Source organism: Gekko japonicus, unplaced genomic scaffold (genome assembly GCF_001447785.1).
Source record: "Gekko japonicus isolate JY-2015 unplaced genomic scaffold, Gekko_japonicus_V1.1 scaffold359, whole genome shotgun sequence".
Lineage (NCBI taxonomy): Eukaryota > Metazoa > Chordata > Lepidosauria > Squamata > Gekkonidae > Gekko > Gekko japonicus.
This window is the reverse complement of record NW_015166431.1, coordinates 42,460-58,018: the sequence shown is the minus strand read 5'-3', so window position 1 is coordinate 58,018 and position 15,559 is coordinate 42,460. Positions and strand designations below refer to the sequence as shown.

Genomic DNA, 15,559 nt, shown 5'->3' with positions numbered 1-15,559 from the left:
ATAAAAAATTAACAAGACAAAGGACTGGTATATATGCAATGTATCTGACCTCTTAAATGCTGAATTGCACACTGCCACCCAGAATAATTCCCCCCTCTTGCTTTAACTGTGGATACAGGATCCCTCAGCACTGGAATTGACCATGGTTAAGGCTAACCAGGTCAATTCCAGTTCTCCCATACTCTGGTTGAGAGGCTAGCCAGCCTTTTGTAGTTAACCCCAGAGACAACCTATACCTGGACTATGGCTAGGGGGCATGGGGGGGTAGGAATTCACCCTGAGGGGCAGGGGATCAAGTGTGAAATCCCACAGGCCACTCCTAGTTTCTTAACCACTGTTAAGACAGTGACTCCTTTAGAGGCATTGCCTCTTTAAAGTGATGTATGTTGAAAACCTATGCACCTTTATGTTCAAGTAAGTCCCATTGAATTTAGTGGTGTTCACTTCTGAGTAAATATGGCTAGGATCAGGCTGCATACCTCTGAACAAACGTGTTCTGACTTTCTGGAACTGAAACATCAGAAATCCAACCTCTGCACCCCTTTACAGTCTAATTACCAAGTACTAAAATCACACTTGCTTAATAAAGCAACAGACCAAGGAAGGAGACGCTGGCCCTGGCCCCTGAGGTTTTCTCTTTTTTTTGGAAGCTGAAAGGCCTGAGAAACAGAAAGAAAGTTATCAAAGTGATTTCAGGCATTAGAAGCTGGAAGTGGCCTTAGCCCTGAGAACTGCAGCTGGCAAACCAACAATTTAAAATCCAGCTTTCTTGAATACTGTCAGGGCCTTATAGCATATCCTGGGAGCTGCACGATCCCCTGACAGCAGAATAAACAGAATTTGGGGAAAGCTTAGGATGTAGAGTTTTGGGAACTGAAGACTCTGTATATCAGCTACTTTGTGAAATCAAGGCACAAGGGCCATCCACAAGAAGCAACTGCACCTTTCTGGTACCCTAGTTTCCACAACCTTTGTGTTCTAAATATCTGTGCTGCAAACATATCGTGCCTTTCTGATACGTCACCATAAGGGAGTCATTCATCACTTTTTTGGCTTTTGTAGAGGGGGGGGGGCAGATCCAGATGGCAGCTTCCTGTACTGGTTCAGCACTGGAGGACACGAGGAGGAATACAGGAAGTACCTCAGGCTCAGGAAGTTTCTTTCCTCTATTCTGCCCCCTATCTGTGCTCACAATGGAAAGCCAGTTCAGCGGACTGCATAAGCATGTAGCTGGCGTTAATGGTTGTCTCAATCTGTCATACCGTGGACCAGCAGAAGTTGAAGCACTCTGCTGTCTGAACAGCAGGGCTCACAAATGGTGAACCTTTCCTCCGCTGGATTTCCCTTTCTTGTATCACACACTGCATAACCTTCATGTGTTGCTATATTCTAATCCATAACAGATTTATAAACCAAAAGCAAACAGGAAAGAGGAAAACTTTCTTAACCATTGTTCTTGTTCCTGGCTAGGAAGGCAACTTTGTAGCAGCAAGAAAGAGGAAACAGGCAAACAGTCTGAAACTAAATCTGGCTTTTCTCAGGAAGGACCAAGGCAAAAGGGGAAGCAAGCAAGTGTCCCATGAGCATCCTTCTTATTCCACTGGTCACATGGGGCAGCTTTTGCAATGTGTATGCATTTCATGTAGGCAGATCACCTGTCTGCACTTGCAGTTTTGATAAGGAAGCTCTGTGATTTCTTATAAAGAAGATATGTAAGCCAGGTGCACCAAGGCAACAGGACCCAACAGAAAACACACTGCATAGTAAAAAAATAAAACATAGAGCGAGTTTGTATCTGAATGTTAAGTTGCATGCAGGTGAATGCAAAAAACGGAGATCAACTTTCAACCCCCAGATTACATGGTTTAGCAGCTTGTTTTTAAAAAGTACATTCATTAGAAGATCATTTCCTCAATGGTTTGAGTAGTACAAAGAAGGACTTTCAGTACATCAAATGGAGAGTTAGAAATGTTTCCTATAAACGTAATCTTTGTGCTGTCTTGTGGAACTGCTAATGCAGATCTACATGTTACAGTGACCCACACAGAAGTTAAAGGAATCGAACAAGAAATGGAACTGTAACACTGACCAATCATTTACTTTACTATGGAACATTGCACACAAAAAAGAACACCCTATCAGATTCATACTACTGTGAGGAAAGACAACATCCAATACGTAGATGGTGATGCCACACACCTTCAATCAAGCACCCTGGTACGGTAAGACAACCAACAGAACATAGGATGTGATACGAGACAGTGCAACAATAAAACTAAGGTGGTCTAGGTCTTTGAAACTATTGGTTCTAATCTGCAGGTACAGGGTTGGGTCCACTCAACTTGAAGCCAGATCCTATGAGAATCAGCACCGTGCAAGCAACGCAGAAGATCTAACTTCATAGTTCCAGCACCAGCAGATGCATATAATCAAAGCCCTTCTCCCAGTGGTGAGATGAGATGGCTGCAAGAGCAGGCACACCATTGCTTGCATCCTGCCACAGTATGGACGTGTCATACAAGGCGGGCACTGACAGGGTCAGGATCAGTGACAGCACTATACATAGCATCCTAAGGGAACCTGAACTCCCCAACAGCAGCCCTGCCTTGCACTTGGATGGGACAGGGGAGAATAGTTTTGTTGGTGTGTGTTCTGACAAGTAGTCTACAGTGAGACAACACTGGCCTCCATGCCACATGTGAAATCCCATTTAGGTGCTTCAACAAAACCACTGACCACGTCACCGCTGATGAAATGGGCTTTTCAGCTGTGTAACTGAACTTCTTTCTTTGTAACAGTCCCCTTACAAAAGGGGCCTCGCATATTAAGACACTGCCTTCCTCACTCAAAAGGCCTGTGTTATACCATGTTAATAAAGCTTGGCCCACCAACTGCTGTACATGGGCCTCAGACTGACACAACATCCATCCATCCAGTCAAGAGCTAGAAGCTCCAACAATGGTGCAAAACAGCCATGGGGGCAAGTGGGAGAAAACAGAAGTGTTATTTGGCTCACACAAAGGCCGGGAGAGGAACACAGGTACATGATGAAAGACAAGTTAGTTCAAGCGGCATGTCGGGATGCCTGCTGTTTATTTGAAAGAAAACTGGGATGCTGCAAGTCAAATTTTCTTCATGGGTTGGTGGTAGGATATGATATCCACTGCAGTTTCTATCCCAAGAGTATGAGCGATATCACAGGGAAATTAGCATGGCTTTAACAAGGTACTAGCTTTACTGCAACAAAGCTGTTAACTGGGAACCCTAGTGAGGGACACTATTCAGGGTAAATTGTGGATGGCACCAGTTGACTGCTTTATGTCCTGAGACATGTGTACATATATCCTTAGGAGGAAAACAGAGACGTTTACCAAAACAAAACATTAAGAGAAGTACATATTTGTTGAGAATTAACATTTTGTTTAGGATTTTGGAGCATTTATGCCAGAAAACAATCCACTTACATAAGCCAGCTTCTTTGTAACTTCATAATTAATTCATTATGTCCTTCCTTATTTAAATATTCTTGCACTAAAGAGTTAAAACAAACCCATAATGGCACGTGGAGGAAGCACCATAGAAAATAAGGGAAGTAGAATTGAAGCAGCACAAGTCTTGATGCCATTTTCAGATAATTGCACAAAAAAGTATATTCTTAAGAAGCTTGGGCTTTTTTCACATCAAAGGAGGGGGAAAACAGAAGCAAGCTCTCACCTTACTAGCATGAACCACGACACTGAACTCACAGTAGTGGGATCTACGATGCTGTTTCATGTAGACTTGAAACACAGATCCTGACCTTCTTTGGACTTTAATAAACCTCAGATGCTTTTTCTAGTTAGAATATCATCCCAAGGGTCCCACACATTCCAGTTTCTTGCATCTCATTTGCACTCATCTTCCTTTAACCCTTCCTACAATATTGGATTTAATCTCATTCTACAGCTTATCATAAACTGGTGTATAGCAGCATTGGGGCGACTGAATCATACTGCCCGACTCTTCCATCAGAGGTGGACGTTTCAACAGCAGAAAAACTTATTATGGAATAGCTATTTTCAATAAATAAATACTATGCCTATGCATACATGGTCTTTGTAAAGCACTTGAGAACATTTGGAATGAAAGAAAGGTAATATATATTGTATCTGCATTATATGAAGTATGCAAAGAGACTGGCTTCCTGTTGTCTTACAAGCCACTCTGCAGTTTCTGAGAGGGGAAGTGTCATTCAAGGAATGTTGACAATCACGGGCATTACGATGAAGAAAACTAAAGGGTAAAGAAACTCAACGAGGAGCTATAGGAAAGTAGGGCTGTATGTTATTGGTACGAAGGGGAAGAGCAGCATTAGGGTTGAAGGGCTGAGTACAAATGATCTCGAGGCAGAGGAGATGAAGGAAAGGGGCAGTAATATGCAGGGTGTTGAGAAGCAGAGTAGGAAGAAAGAATGCAGCTCATAGGAAAAGGAGAAACCTTCACACAGGGCCTTGAGGGAAGAACAACTTCACACAGGGCCTAGGGGAAAGAGGAGCTGTATACTGCTGGAGGAAAGGAGGAGGAGACAACAGGAAGACCAGGCTATGTGCTAAGGAGCTGTGAGCACAGGAAGGCCAAGAAAGTCAGCAGAGTTCTCATACAGAACAGGCCAGATCTTGACTGTGGTCTCTTATAGGACATTGTCTGCATATTTTATAAAGAGCAACTTCCAAATGCGTTGCTCTCTGCAGTTTTGAGAAAAGAAACAATGCACTAAGACAGAATGATCTCTCAGGGCTGGAAGGGTTGCCTGGTCCCCTTTGGCCATCGGTGGGGGTGGGGGTGGTGTAGGGTCCTAACTCCAGGGCAGGAAATATCTAGGGATCTGAGGGTGGAGCCTGGGGAGGAGGTAGGGAAGGAACAGCCCCGAGAGGCTATGATGCCATGGAGATCACCATCCAAAACAGCCATTTTCTCCAGGGGAACTGATCTATGTAGTATGGGGATCAGTTGTAACTCTGGGAGATCTTCAGGTTCCACCTATGTGTGGAGATCCTTTGGTCTTTATGACACATACTGCAAAAGAGTTTTGACTGTCATGTTCACATTCTGATTATGTAGAGATCTTTGAAATGAAAGGGTGACCAAGGCTCTGGAGCTCACATATCATTCTCTGTTGGCAAGGCATTCTTGGTTCAAGCCCCATTAATTTCAGATTAAGTTTGTGTCAGTGCAGCATTGTGATCTTTGAGCTGTTTGGCAGAGAGAGGCTTTCCTGCAGCTGAAGCTTTGCTGCAGCACATGCTGTATAAGCAAAACTTTGATCACTAGAACTGGAGTTTTCAGTATGATGCCAACAGAAAATGCTGTACTAAAATACAGAAACAGAAAGGGTTGTATTAAACAATGCCCTTTCACTGCTGCTTTGTTCAGGGTGTTGTTTCTAATTAGAAATTAGTAGCCTTATATTTTACTCAGAAGTAAGCCCCAGGTCCAAAGGTGACTTTCATAGGATTGTAGCTTCCGAAGTGCAGGGCTAGTTTAGGGGTCTATAATTTGCAGGCACAGAAAGAAATAAAAGTATGTCACCTGTGACCTGGAAACAAACCCTCCCAGAAGCACCTGTATCTCTGGTTCTGCATACTGTTTGACCATTGTTATAAATTATTAAAAGGGCCTGTGTACTAAGGATGCATGTCAAAGGCACAAATCCATTTACTTAAGAAAAAAATGAAAGATTTTTAACTTGCTTTTGATATAACTATGAGGTATAAAAAGTAACAACAAATGCTTTTAAAACTCACAGCAACTTTGCAATTTAATCATGAACATACTGAAGAGCCAGCCTTGGAAACCTAGCAGAGAATCTTGTGGTCCATTTACTGCCTCTTCCCACAAACAGTGACCCTGAATAAGGTTGCCAGCCTCTAGTTGGGGCCTGGGGATCTCCCAGTATTACAACTGATCTCCAGACAACAGAGATGAGTTCCCCTGGAGAAAATGGCTGCTTTGGAGGGTGGACTCCATGGGAATACACATGATGAGGTCTCTCCCCTTCCCAAACCCCACCCTTGGACCCTCTGAAATGCAAGTCTGACCCTGCCTGTGCAACAAAGGAATAGTCTCCTTCACTGAATGAGCTTGCTTCATTTTCCTTCCTGCTATCCCAGTGTGCATACACAGAAAGGCAGGAGGTGCTGCAATACTAGCAGCAAGTTATTCCAAAAAGCAGCAAAAAATCGCAGCTCCAGAGGAGCTTGTGATCCAGCATGTGGGACTCTGTTACCCACTTGAGCATCCTGACACATGGGTTAAAGGACTCTGCACGAAAACAATGTGATTCTAGTTTGGTGCCACTCATTCTAGGGACTGAGACGATCTGTTATACCTGATAGTGATTATCAAGTGCCAGGAGAGAAAACAGGGCCACCCACAGCTGAGCCAGAGATTTCTGTGTACTCAGGGATTCCCCCAGGTGTGTAGAAAAACGACTCTGTAAATTTTTTTTAAAAAATACCTACAGAGGGCTGAGCACAATTAGAGACAGAATGCTGAGGCCGGCTGAGCATTGGTGGTGGTTGTGGGGAGATAAACATTAAGATAATTGGCTTGCTCAGGCCACAAGAGCAAATAGAATCCTGGAGGGAGAGATTTGGGTTGAGAAGAAATTTCCCAGTGGCTTACCTCCCCCCCCCCCCCCCCCCCCGTTAAATATGCCCGAAAGTGTTGCTGCAGGGGTTTGGCTAGAAATGACTAACAGAAGCCTTGCTAAACTAGTCCTTGCAGCAGAGGCCTGTCCTTTCAGAGTGTACACAATCCAGAGTATACCCTTGATCAGAATGTACACAATCCAGAATCATAGAATCACAGAGTTGGAAGGGGCCAGACAGGCCATCTAGTCCAACCCCCTGCTTGTTGCAGGATCAGCCTAGAGCATCCCTGACAAGTGTTTGTCCAGTCACTGCTTAAAGACTGCCAGTGAGGGAGAGCTCACCACCTCCCTAGGTAGCTGTTGAACAACTCTTGCATTAAAAAAGTTTTCCCAACCTTAATTTAAACCCATTATTGTGAGTCCTATCCTTTGCTGCCAACAGGAACAGCTCCCTGCCCTTGTCTTCAAATACTTAAAGACAGCAACCATGTTCCCCCTCAACCTCCTCTTCTCCAGACTGAACATTCCCAAGGCCCTCAGCCTTTCCTCATATGGCTTGGTCTCCAGGCCCCTGATCACCCTTGTCGCTCTCATCTGCCCCATTCCATTCTGTCCACACCCTTGTTGAAGTGAGGCCTATCACCTTTGAATCAGCCCTCATGTGGAATTTTACCACACCACAGAGAAGTGCATGAACCTGCACACAAAGTAAGGAAGAAAAAGGAGAAGCCTCCTCCTCACATAGCTTTCTGTAAAAGTCCATCTGGCTTTAATTGTCTGCTGTAACATTCTTCATAATTATTACTCTATGGAGGACAAGCATTACATGAGAAACAAACCTTTCTCCAGGCTTACTATAACTAAGGACTCTGGACTGGGGGTGGGGGGGGATAGCAATCTCACAGTTTCATGCTACAGTCTGTTTCCTAGTCTCTTCATTTACATGGATAAGATTTGTATTAATAGTGGAAGAACATTATTGCCAACTCATAGTTATATAATCATAACATCTTGTGACTGTGTGGGGGGGGGGAAACCTCAGCTTTGGTTTTAGTGGAGAGAGATTTCTATTTGTCTTGGCTGCCCAAAAACCCTTGAAAGCATGGTTGAAAGAAAGCTCTGATCAAGAAACACCAGTGTTTCTTTAAAAATATAACTTTTTAACAAAAAAAAAGGTTTACACTAAGGTATTTAAGTCCCCTCATAACAAATATATCATTAGCCCCCCCAAAAAAGGCTAGAAGAAAAAGCTCTGTGACACAAAACCAACTGCTATCCTAGACCTCTTTTCAAAATTTCAAGCATCACATTTCTTTCCACCTGGAACTAAGACTAAACTCCTTTAGCAGATGGCTTTTGTTCTACAGTTCATCTCAGCATCACCAGTACCACTCTCCTACTTTAAAAGATCTGCTTTCATTTGCTTCATGGTATTCCAGTTTCCTTAAAGTCAGAAGGAAATGTTCCGTTTAAAATTCTACATTCATTTAGGTCAGCAGAAAATTTGATCCTGCCTGACGATTCACATCAGCAAGGGTCATATCCTGCCCTGGGATGGGTAGGGGGTTGTATGGCCTTTTGACAAATTAAGTCGCCATTGAGGGTGAGGCTTACCAAGTTTTTTTTTTTTTTTTGCCTGCATGAGCTTACCAAGTTTCATCACTCATTTTACACCATGTGAAGATGACTCTTTCTAGCTCCACACAATGGATACTGAAATGAAATGCAGTCCAAACAGCTAAAGGCAAGCAGCACTGTAGCGAATAAAAATCCTGCCTTTTCATCTTGTCTTATTACACTGACTGATCACACTCTTCTCTTTTCAACCAAAAAAAGCAGTACTATTGGAATAACTAGGGCAAGGTATTGTATCTTCTCGTTTTCCAAAGAATCGGTATAATCACCAGGTCCTGTCTAAGATGAAATCTGCTGAGTCTCAGGAGCACACAAATCCAGAGTAGGCAAAAGAGGCAGGCAGGCAGGCAGACTCCCAGGTCCTGAAACCAGGGTGAGAGATGGTTCAGGATGGACACATCATGCCTGCCAATCAGAGCTGGGGAAGAATAAGTGCAGGTGGATATATGCAGGGGGAACAGACTAACATAGTTACAGAGTAAAAGCAAAGCCACAGGGGACCGAGGGATGCAGTTTGTACGTGACACACAAGCTGCAATAAGAGTACTGCAGTCTGAGTGGTGTAGGGGATAGGCAGCTGTGAATCCTTCTCAGCTCCTGAGCTCTTGACTCAAACGTCTCACGCGTGAATCAAGAGCTGAGTAAAATCTGAGGGGAAGGCCTCCGTATGTAGCCAGGCATCACAGATCAACACACACACACATATGCACAGATTCTTTTTTTCCTTTTTAAACTGGGAAGACAGCTGCACGTGCACTGCCTCTTTCCTCAAGCCCTGCAGTCTCTCTCTCTGTTCACTGAGGCAGCCCTAAAGTCACCATCCCACGGCTGCAGGTGATCACCGCGGAGCCCTGATGTAAACCCTTTAGCACATTCATGTCCATTATTTGTATTCCCATCTTGAGTCGTGGTGCAGTCTCTAGCCCGGCATGTTGGAGAATTAGAAAAGTGGGTGTTCTTAAAGGTCTCTGTGTTTTCTCTCAGAGGGGCTTAGAAGTTACAGTACCTTTTAGGCCAAAGTTGTCTGGGATTCAGTATTGCATTAAGTGGTGACACACGGGGCAGGTGGGCTCTATTATTGCATTACAAAGGCTGCTGCTTCCCCCGGCACAGGCTATGTTTTGTGTGTGAAGCGGGCCCACACCTGCTGGAGCTGGGATCTGGAAATGCGGAGGACAGAAGGCATGAGTCTGTGGTTTCCTGCTGTGAGGGGCATGTGCCTGCGGTGGGGCATGCGCACGGGGCTGCTCTCCGCCGAACGGCTGCGCTGTATGAAAGTGCCGCCAAGGTGAGGGTACTGTTCTGTCTCCAGGGTTGAGGAGGAGAAAACGGAGGACGCCAGTCTTCTCAGGGGGCTGTACCTCGGGAGGGAGTGCTGAGAATGCCTGTCCTCCTCCAACTGAAAAAGACCAAGAAGAGTGGAGGAAAAGGTGTCAGGCAAAGACTTGACTCGCCCCTGGTTTTGTGCTGTGCATGCTGCAGAAATCTTCACTGGCGGGTAGCAAACATTTGCTTTACGGGGATTTAATATGGCCTCTGGGTTGACCCCTTACCAGGCTAACACACTGTTACTTTAAAAAGCCTTTTGGGGCAAGTGGCACAACAGTACTCTATATTGAGGAACAGACCTGCACTTTCTCCAATAAGGAGAGAAACTCAATGAGAGCAAGGGGACATGGTCCTCGCCTCCCCCCCCCCCCCCCTTTTGCCCCTCCCCCCTTGGCCACTTTCCTCACCTGTCATTCACACTCACACATTTCGTTTTTCCAGAGAATTGTTGGGATTCAACTGGACATTTTATTTTACTGCATCTTTTAGAGTAAGTGCTGTGAGCTAAAATTAAGCATTAGAAACAACTAATAGTGGAATCTTGTCTTAGAAAGATTCAGTCTTTAAATGACTCAATATGCTACTCCAGGCATTGTGCTAAGAGAAGCCGTCCCCAATATCTTGAGCTGCATGCAGCACTTCATATGACTGCCAAGTGTCTGCCACTGCAAGTTTTATGATGACACAGCCCGTCTGTCTATCATAAATGCACCCTAAACCTCTGAGCTGCTACCAGTTTTACTGGGATCTTGAAAGCACAGACACAGATCTTCAGTTAAAGCAAACTGAGCTGGTGTCAAACCTGCAGGGACCTGCATATAATCTCTTTCTTCACTCATTAGGTAGCTTGGTCTTCCCTAGCTCTGTTTCTTCCCCCAAAGCACATACACCAAAGCCCACTATATAGAAATCCTTGGCTTTTCACAACAGTATGCCACTGAAATTACAGAAGGCCTTGCCAACTACCAATCAATTAATTTAAGGACAAAACAGGAAATTCAGGGAAAGAATCCATCCCACCCCATATTATGATTCTACATTGCTTAAAATTAGTGTGCAGTTGCAACATTAACTTTTTCATAGAATAATAGGACCTCATTGGCTGAAGTACAGTAAATATTGATGTGGGACAAGGCCTTCTCTTCAGTGGCACCAAGACTGTGGAACTCCCTTATTGGGGAAGTTCACTTCAGTGTTTCCGTATTAGCATTTAGGCACCATGCCATGAGACTTCTGTTCCAGAGAGCCCATATATCCACTGATGCTTGCTCCTCGTGTCATTTAGTTTATTTCATTTATACCCCCTTTTCTACCCAATAGAGACCAAAAGCAGCTTATGTCATTCTTCTTTCTCCCATTCTATCTTCTCAACAACCTTGTGAGGTAAAGTTATGCTGAGACTGTGTGACTGGCCCAAGGTCACCCAGCAAGCTTCCACGGCACACTGGAGATACAAGCCTGGCTCTCTCAGATTCTAAGGAGACATTCTAACCACTACAACACACTGGCTCCATTGATATATTGTTTTATTTTGTTAGCTATCTTTGTCTTAATGGTTTGCTTTAATTTATATGGCGGTACTTTACTAAATTTTAATCTGCCTGTAGTTCACAAGTCCAAAGTTAAACAAATATTTTAATAAATAAAATGTATTACAACCTAGTCCTCAGTTGAGCCAAGGGAAGGATAGGAAATAAAGTTTTGAGCATTTGAGTCTAATAGCTTTTATAATGCAACAACTGCAGAAAACTCAGCTATCTGACAACCAATTTGCTCAAAAAACCTGTCCTCTAGACTACCCCCGTCAATCAATCAAGTGTGTTTCTTGTTGCAGCCACTCATAGAATCACATGGTTGGAAGGAATCAAAGCTCCTCAGAAGCAAGATCTAAATCCTTGCCAACAGAAAAATCTCCCAAAAGTTCCAGATGACATCCCCCAAGCAAATTGGCCTAATGCCTTTCCATTCTTACAGAAAGTACTGGGTAAAAACTATGCTTTCTGCAAGTTAAGCCAACTGGCTTTGGTTGCCCCTCAGGTAACAACTATTGGCTTCTATGGCCCAGCTATGGGCCTTCTAGGGCATCTGGCTGGCCTCTGTGGGAAGCAGCATGCTGGACAAGGTGGACTGTTTGTCTCATCCAGCTGTGATCACATTTTACTGCTTCTCTGAATCTTCTTTTCAGGAAGCTGCATGTACTTGTTTCTTCCTTCAAGTACTACTTGATGTACTTCCTTCAAGCAGTACGCCATCTTTACTAGGGGCCCGGGTTCTTCTCCACTTGGTCTGTTGACTTCTTATATCTGGACAGAGACCTACCTATCAGCAGTCACAGCCGTTGGAGCCTCCCCCTTGTTAAATGCTCCTGTTGGGAACTGGACCGCACATTCATTCTCCTTTTCAGCAACTGATATATACAGCTGCATCATGTTCAATCTAACTTCTGGTTTATATTATGGAGTATGTTATACTAAATTTACTATGAAAGGGACAGTGAGCAAAAATCATCACAGAGTCATTCTGTCAGATGTGCCTTAAAGGTCTGCCCCCAAACCAGCAGTCCTGATCACATCTCTAAATGGTCACACTATTTGACTCAGGGCTCCCACTTCAGCATGAGACATCCCACCCCCCTGTCAGCCCCTCAGGCTGTTGCACAGCAGGGTAAGACTTGGGGGGCGATCAGTAGAGTTCTGATGCAATAATGACACTTCTGACACAACTGGAAGTGATGTCATTGTGTTGCTGGTGACACTCTAGCATTCAATCACAACTCAATGGTCGAACCATGGAATTTTGGCTGAATGCTAGAGCATCACCACCGGCGGCGACAAAATGCCATTACTTCCAGTCATGCTAGAAGTGAAATCATTGCATCACTGGCAATGTCTTTACATCACCAGCAAACTCCCCCCCCCCCCATGAGTTTCCTGCTGGTTGCCAGCCTTCTGCTGGCAGCCCTAGTTTGAACGAATGATATCTAATTAGATGGTTTGTTTATAAACAGTACCTCTGCTTCTAAATTGCACTGCACAATCCTTTAAAAAAAACACCACATTTGAAACATATAACAGCCTTGAACGGTTAGTAAGAAAAGTATGAGACCTCCTTTCCCGGGTCATCAAACAATGTCTTATTGAATTAATGAAAATATGAGAGTTCTGGCATAGAGACTATAGTCTTAGCTAGCATCTGACTTTGTCTCTTTGGAAAGAATCTTAAATAAAATGTGATACAGGTTCCAGACAACATCTTTTGTTGTCTCCCCTACTACCACCAACACCACCAATGGGGCTATTTCTAATTTAATACTTTCAGAAAAGGAGAAAAAAGAGCTTACTCCAGGTCAGGCAAAGTGGTTGTAAAGATTTTAATGGTCTCATGGGAGGGGGTGAACCTCTGAGGGTAGAAGAAATGCCAGACTCAGCTGGAGGAGGGGGGAAATTGAGATAACAAGAATTGATCCCATACAGGGTTGCCAGTTTCCAGGTGGGAGGAGATAGCCATGACCCTGCACAACAGTGTCAGAGTGGCCTCTGACTGGTCCTGGTTGTCATGGAGACATGGGGGGGGAAGGAATGTATACTTTCATCTCTGCTGTTTCTCTAGTGCACTGGTTTTCTCTGTAAGCTTGACTGTGTAACCTTGAATGCCTGATGTCTTCTTTCTCTTGGGAATAATGGCCCGTTATTTTGGCGGGCTTTTAACTGGGCTTTGATTGGCCATGGGCCATCAGGGTCTTCCTTGAGTTCAATATATATATATATTTGCTTCGCACACTTTTCCCTCAATTCTAACACGATAAAGTTAAGATGCCTGAATACTATCAATGTTTCAATCAACTTTTATTCTTTTGAATGACTGTTGTTGGGAACTGATTTCCTCAGGAGTCTGACAAAGTGTTAGAACTCCATATAGTTCCCGTACCTCACACCTTACAATGGCTGGCCAAGAGAACGGGGATGTCCTGGTCACTACGACAGAGGAGGTAGTGCCAAAAACTATGATTACCACAGTGACAGCTGGAGAGTCGAGGGACCATGGGAGGGACACAGACTCATGGTCCTATATACCCTCATGGACTGAGGAGAGTTGGTCAGTGATGCCTGACCCCCAATTGCTAAACTACGAGCGGAGGTACAGGAGTACCTACCAAGAGGACTTTGGGCGCTACCTGGTGGCTGAAGAAGCAGACCTCAAGTCAGTGAGGCGTGAGTTCCGAGGAGAGACTGAAGAGCTGTGGCATGAGCTGCACAAGATGATGCTGGATCTGCCCCGGCTCATAGCTACGGCTGTTCAGCACAAACTTCAGGGCCATGTCCCTGACGGAGGAGGGAGACCAGATCAAGGGCAGCCACAGCCTGTGCCCCCCACCCAAGTTCCCCCTGGGCAAGTGCCACCAGGGCAAGCACCTCTGGGGCAGGTACCCCCGGCCCAACAGCCTCCCATGGTTCCATCTGGGCCGCTTGCTCTGGCCTCCCACTGCCAGGTCCTGAATGGCATCAGGAACCACTGGATGCCACCTAGATCGGCAATCCAGAGAAACTTGCTTTTTTCCTACTACAAGTGCGCAAGTTCCTGTGGGACAGGGGTCCCACGTTCACCTCAGATGAACACCGAGTGGATTATATAGGGTCGCGCCTGCGAGAGCGAGTGGCTGACTGGTTTGTGGGCCTCCACAATATTAGTGGCCCCAAGCTCCATGATGTGACTGCCTTCCTGTGGGCCCTGAGCCAACAATACGAGAACCCTCTGGAGCTGGAGAAGGTACGGACCTGCCTGAGAGCGCTGCACCAAGGCAGCAGATTGGTGCGGGAGTTCTCAGATGAGTTCAAAATGTATGCTGCGAAGGAGACCAGCTGAGCTCTGAGCAGGAGCAGGAGAGAGAGCTGTGAGAGAGGTGAGTGGGTTTCTTTTACTTGCTTTCAGCTGAGAGAATTCAGCTAAGGATATTGTGTGGGAAAACTGTGTTTAGCAGTGTGTGGAAGCACTTAGAGTTCTTGCAGAGTCCTGGCTGATTGAGTGTGGGAGAGGAACGGGCATTGTTTGACTGGGATTGCCTGTAATTGAGAGGAAGTGGAAGGGGCATTGTTTTGCCTGTGATTGAGTGCCTGGGTGAATTTGAATTTGAATAGCTGCTGCCTGACCTCTGCTGGGGGAGGCCTCTGGCATGAGCTGAAGGGCGAGCTAAAGGGCTCTTTGCCTGTGGCTCTTAGCCTAGGGACTCTTAGACTAGGGGCTCTGTAAGAAGCCCAAAAAGAGCCAGAAAGACAAGGCCCTAGGCTCTTTGTCTTTCCCGTAAAATAATTTGACTTTGATAACAAAAACCACATAAATACCAAGGGTTTAAAGGGGGATTATATTTATTTATTTTAAAAGAATTATGAAGCCAGAATGCCAGCAGGGGGTTGGGGGCTATCCAGTGTTTTGCACGGAGTGTCACATGTATGACTATCTGCCCACTGGGCAGAAGTCTTGGGTGTGTCCTCGGTGCAAGGAGCTCCTGGTTCTCAGGGAACGTGTGTGCTCCCTTGAGGCCAAGGTGGCTGACCTGGAGAAGCAGAGACAGTCAGCTAGGCACACAGAAAAGACTCTCGGGGACTTGTTAGCTTCGTCCCACTCTGGATCTGGCAGCCCCGCTGCTGTCAGGGAGCATGAGGGTCTAGGGGAAACAGGGCACCATGCTGAGGATAAGGGGAATGTGCCCTCAGAAGGGACCTCTTCCCCAGCTGGTGAGCGGCTCTCCTTTTGCACCAAGGAACCATCCCTGAGCAGGGTGGGAGGGGGGCTCTTGGTAGTGGGTGATTCGATCCTTAGGCAGGTAGACAGCTGGGTGGCGAACCCGCGTACTGACCGTATGGTGACTTGCCTGCCTGGTGCGAAGGTAGCGGACATTACGCGTGTTTTAGATAGGCTGGTAGATAGTGCTGGGGAGGAGCCAGTGGTCGTGGTGCATGTCGGCAC

General features: G+C 45.4%; 1 protein-coding gene across 1 annotated transcript in view; it reads right to left on the bottom strand.

Moving 5' to 3' along the window:
* The window catches only part of TTBK1 (tau tubulin kinase 1), a gene marked incomplete at its 5' end in the record, with an annotated part of 73,085 nt that overhangs the window by 16,571 nt on the left and 40,955 nt on the right, over window positions 1–15,559 (bottom strand). Inside the window, one exon of the mRNA XM_015411846.1 lies at window positions 9,628–9,651. Coding sequence (XP_015267332.1) covers window positions 9,628–9,651 — 24 coding nt within the window. The remainder of the gene's footprint in view (window positions 1–9,627; window positions 9,652–15,559) is intronic.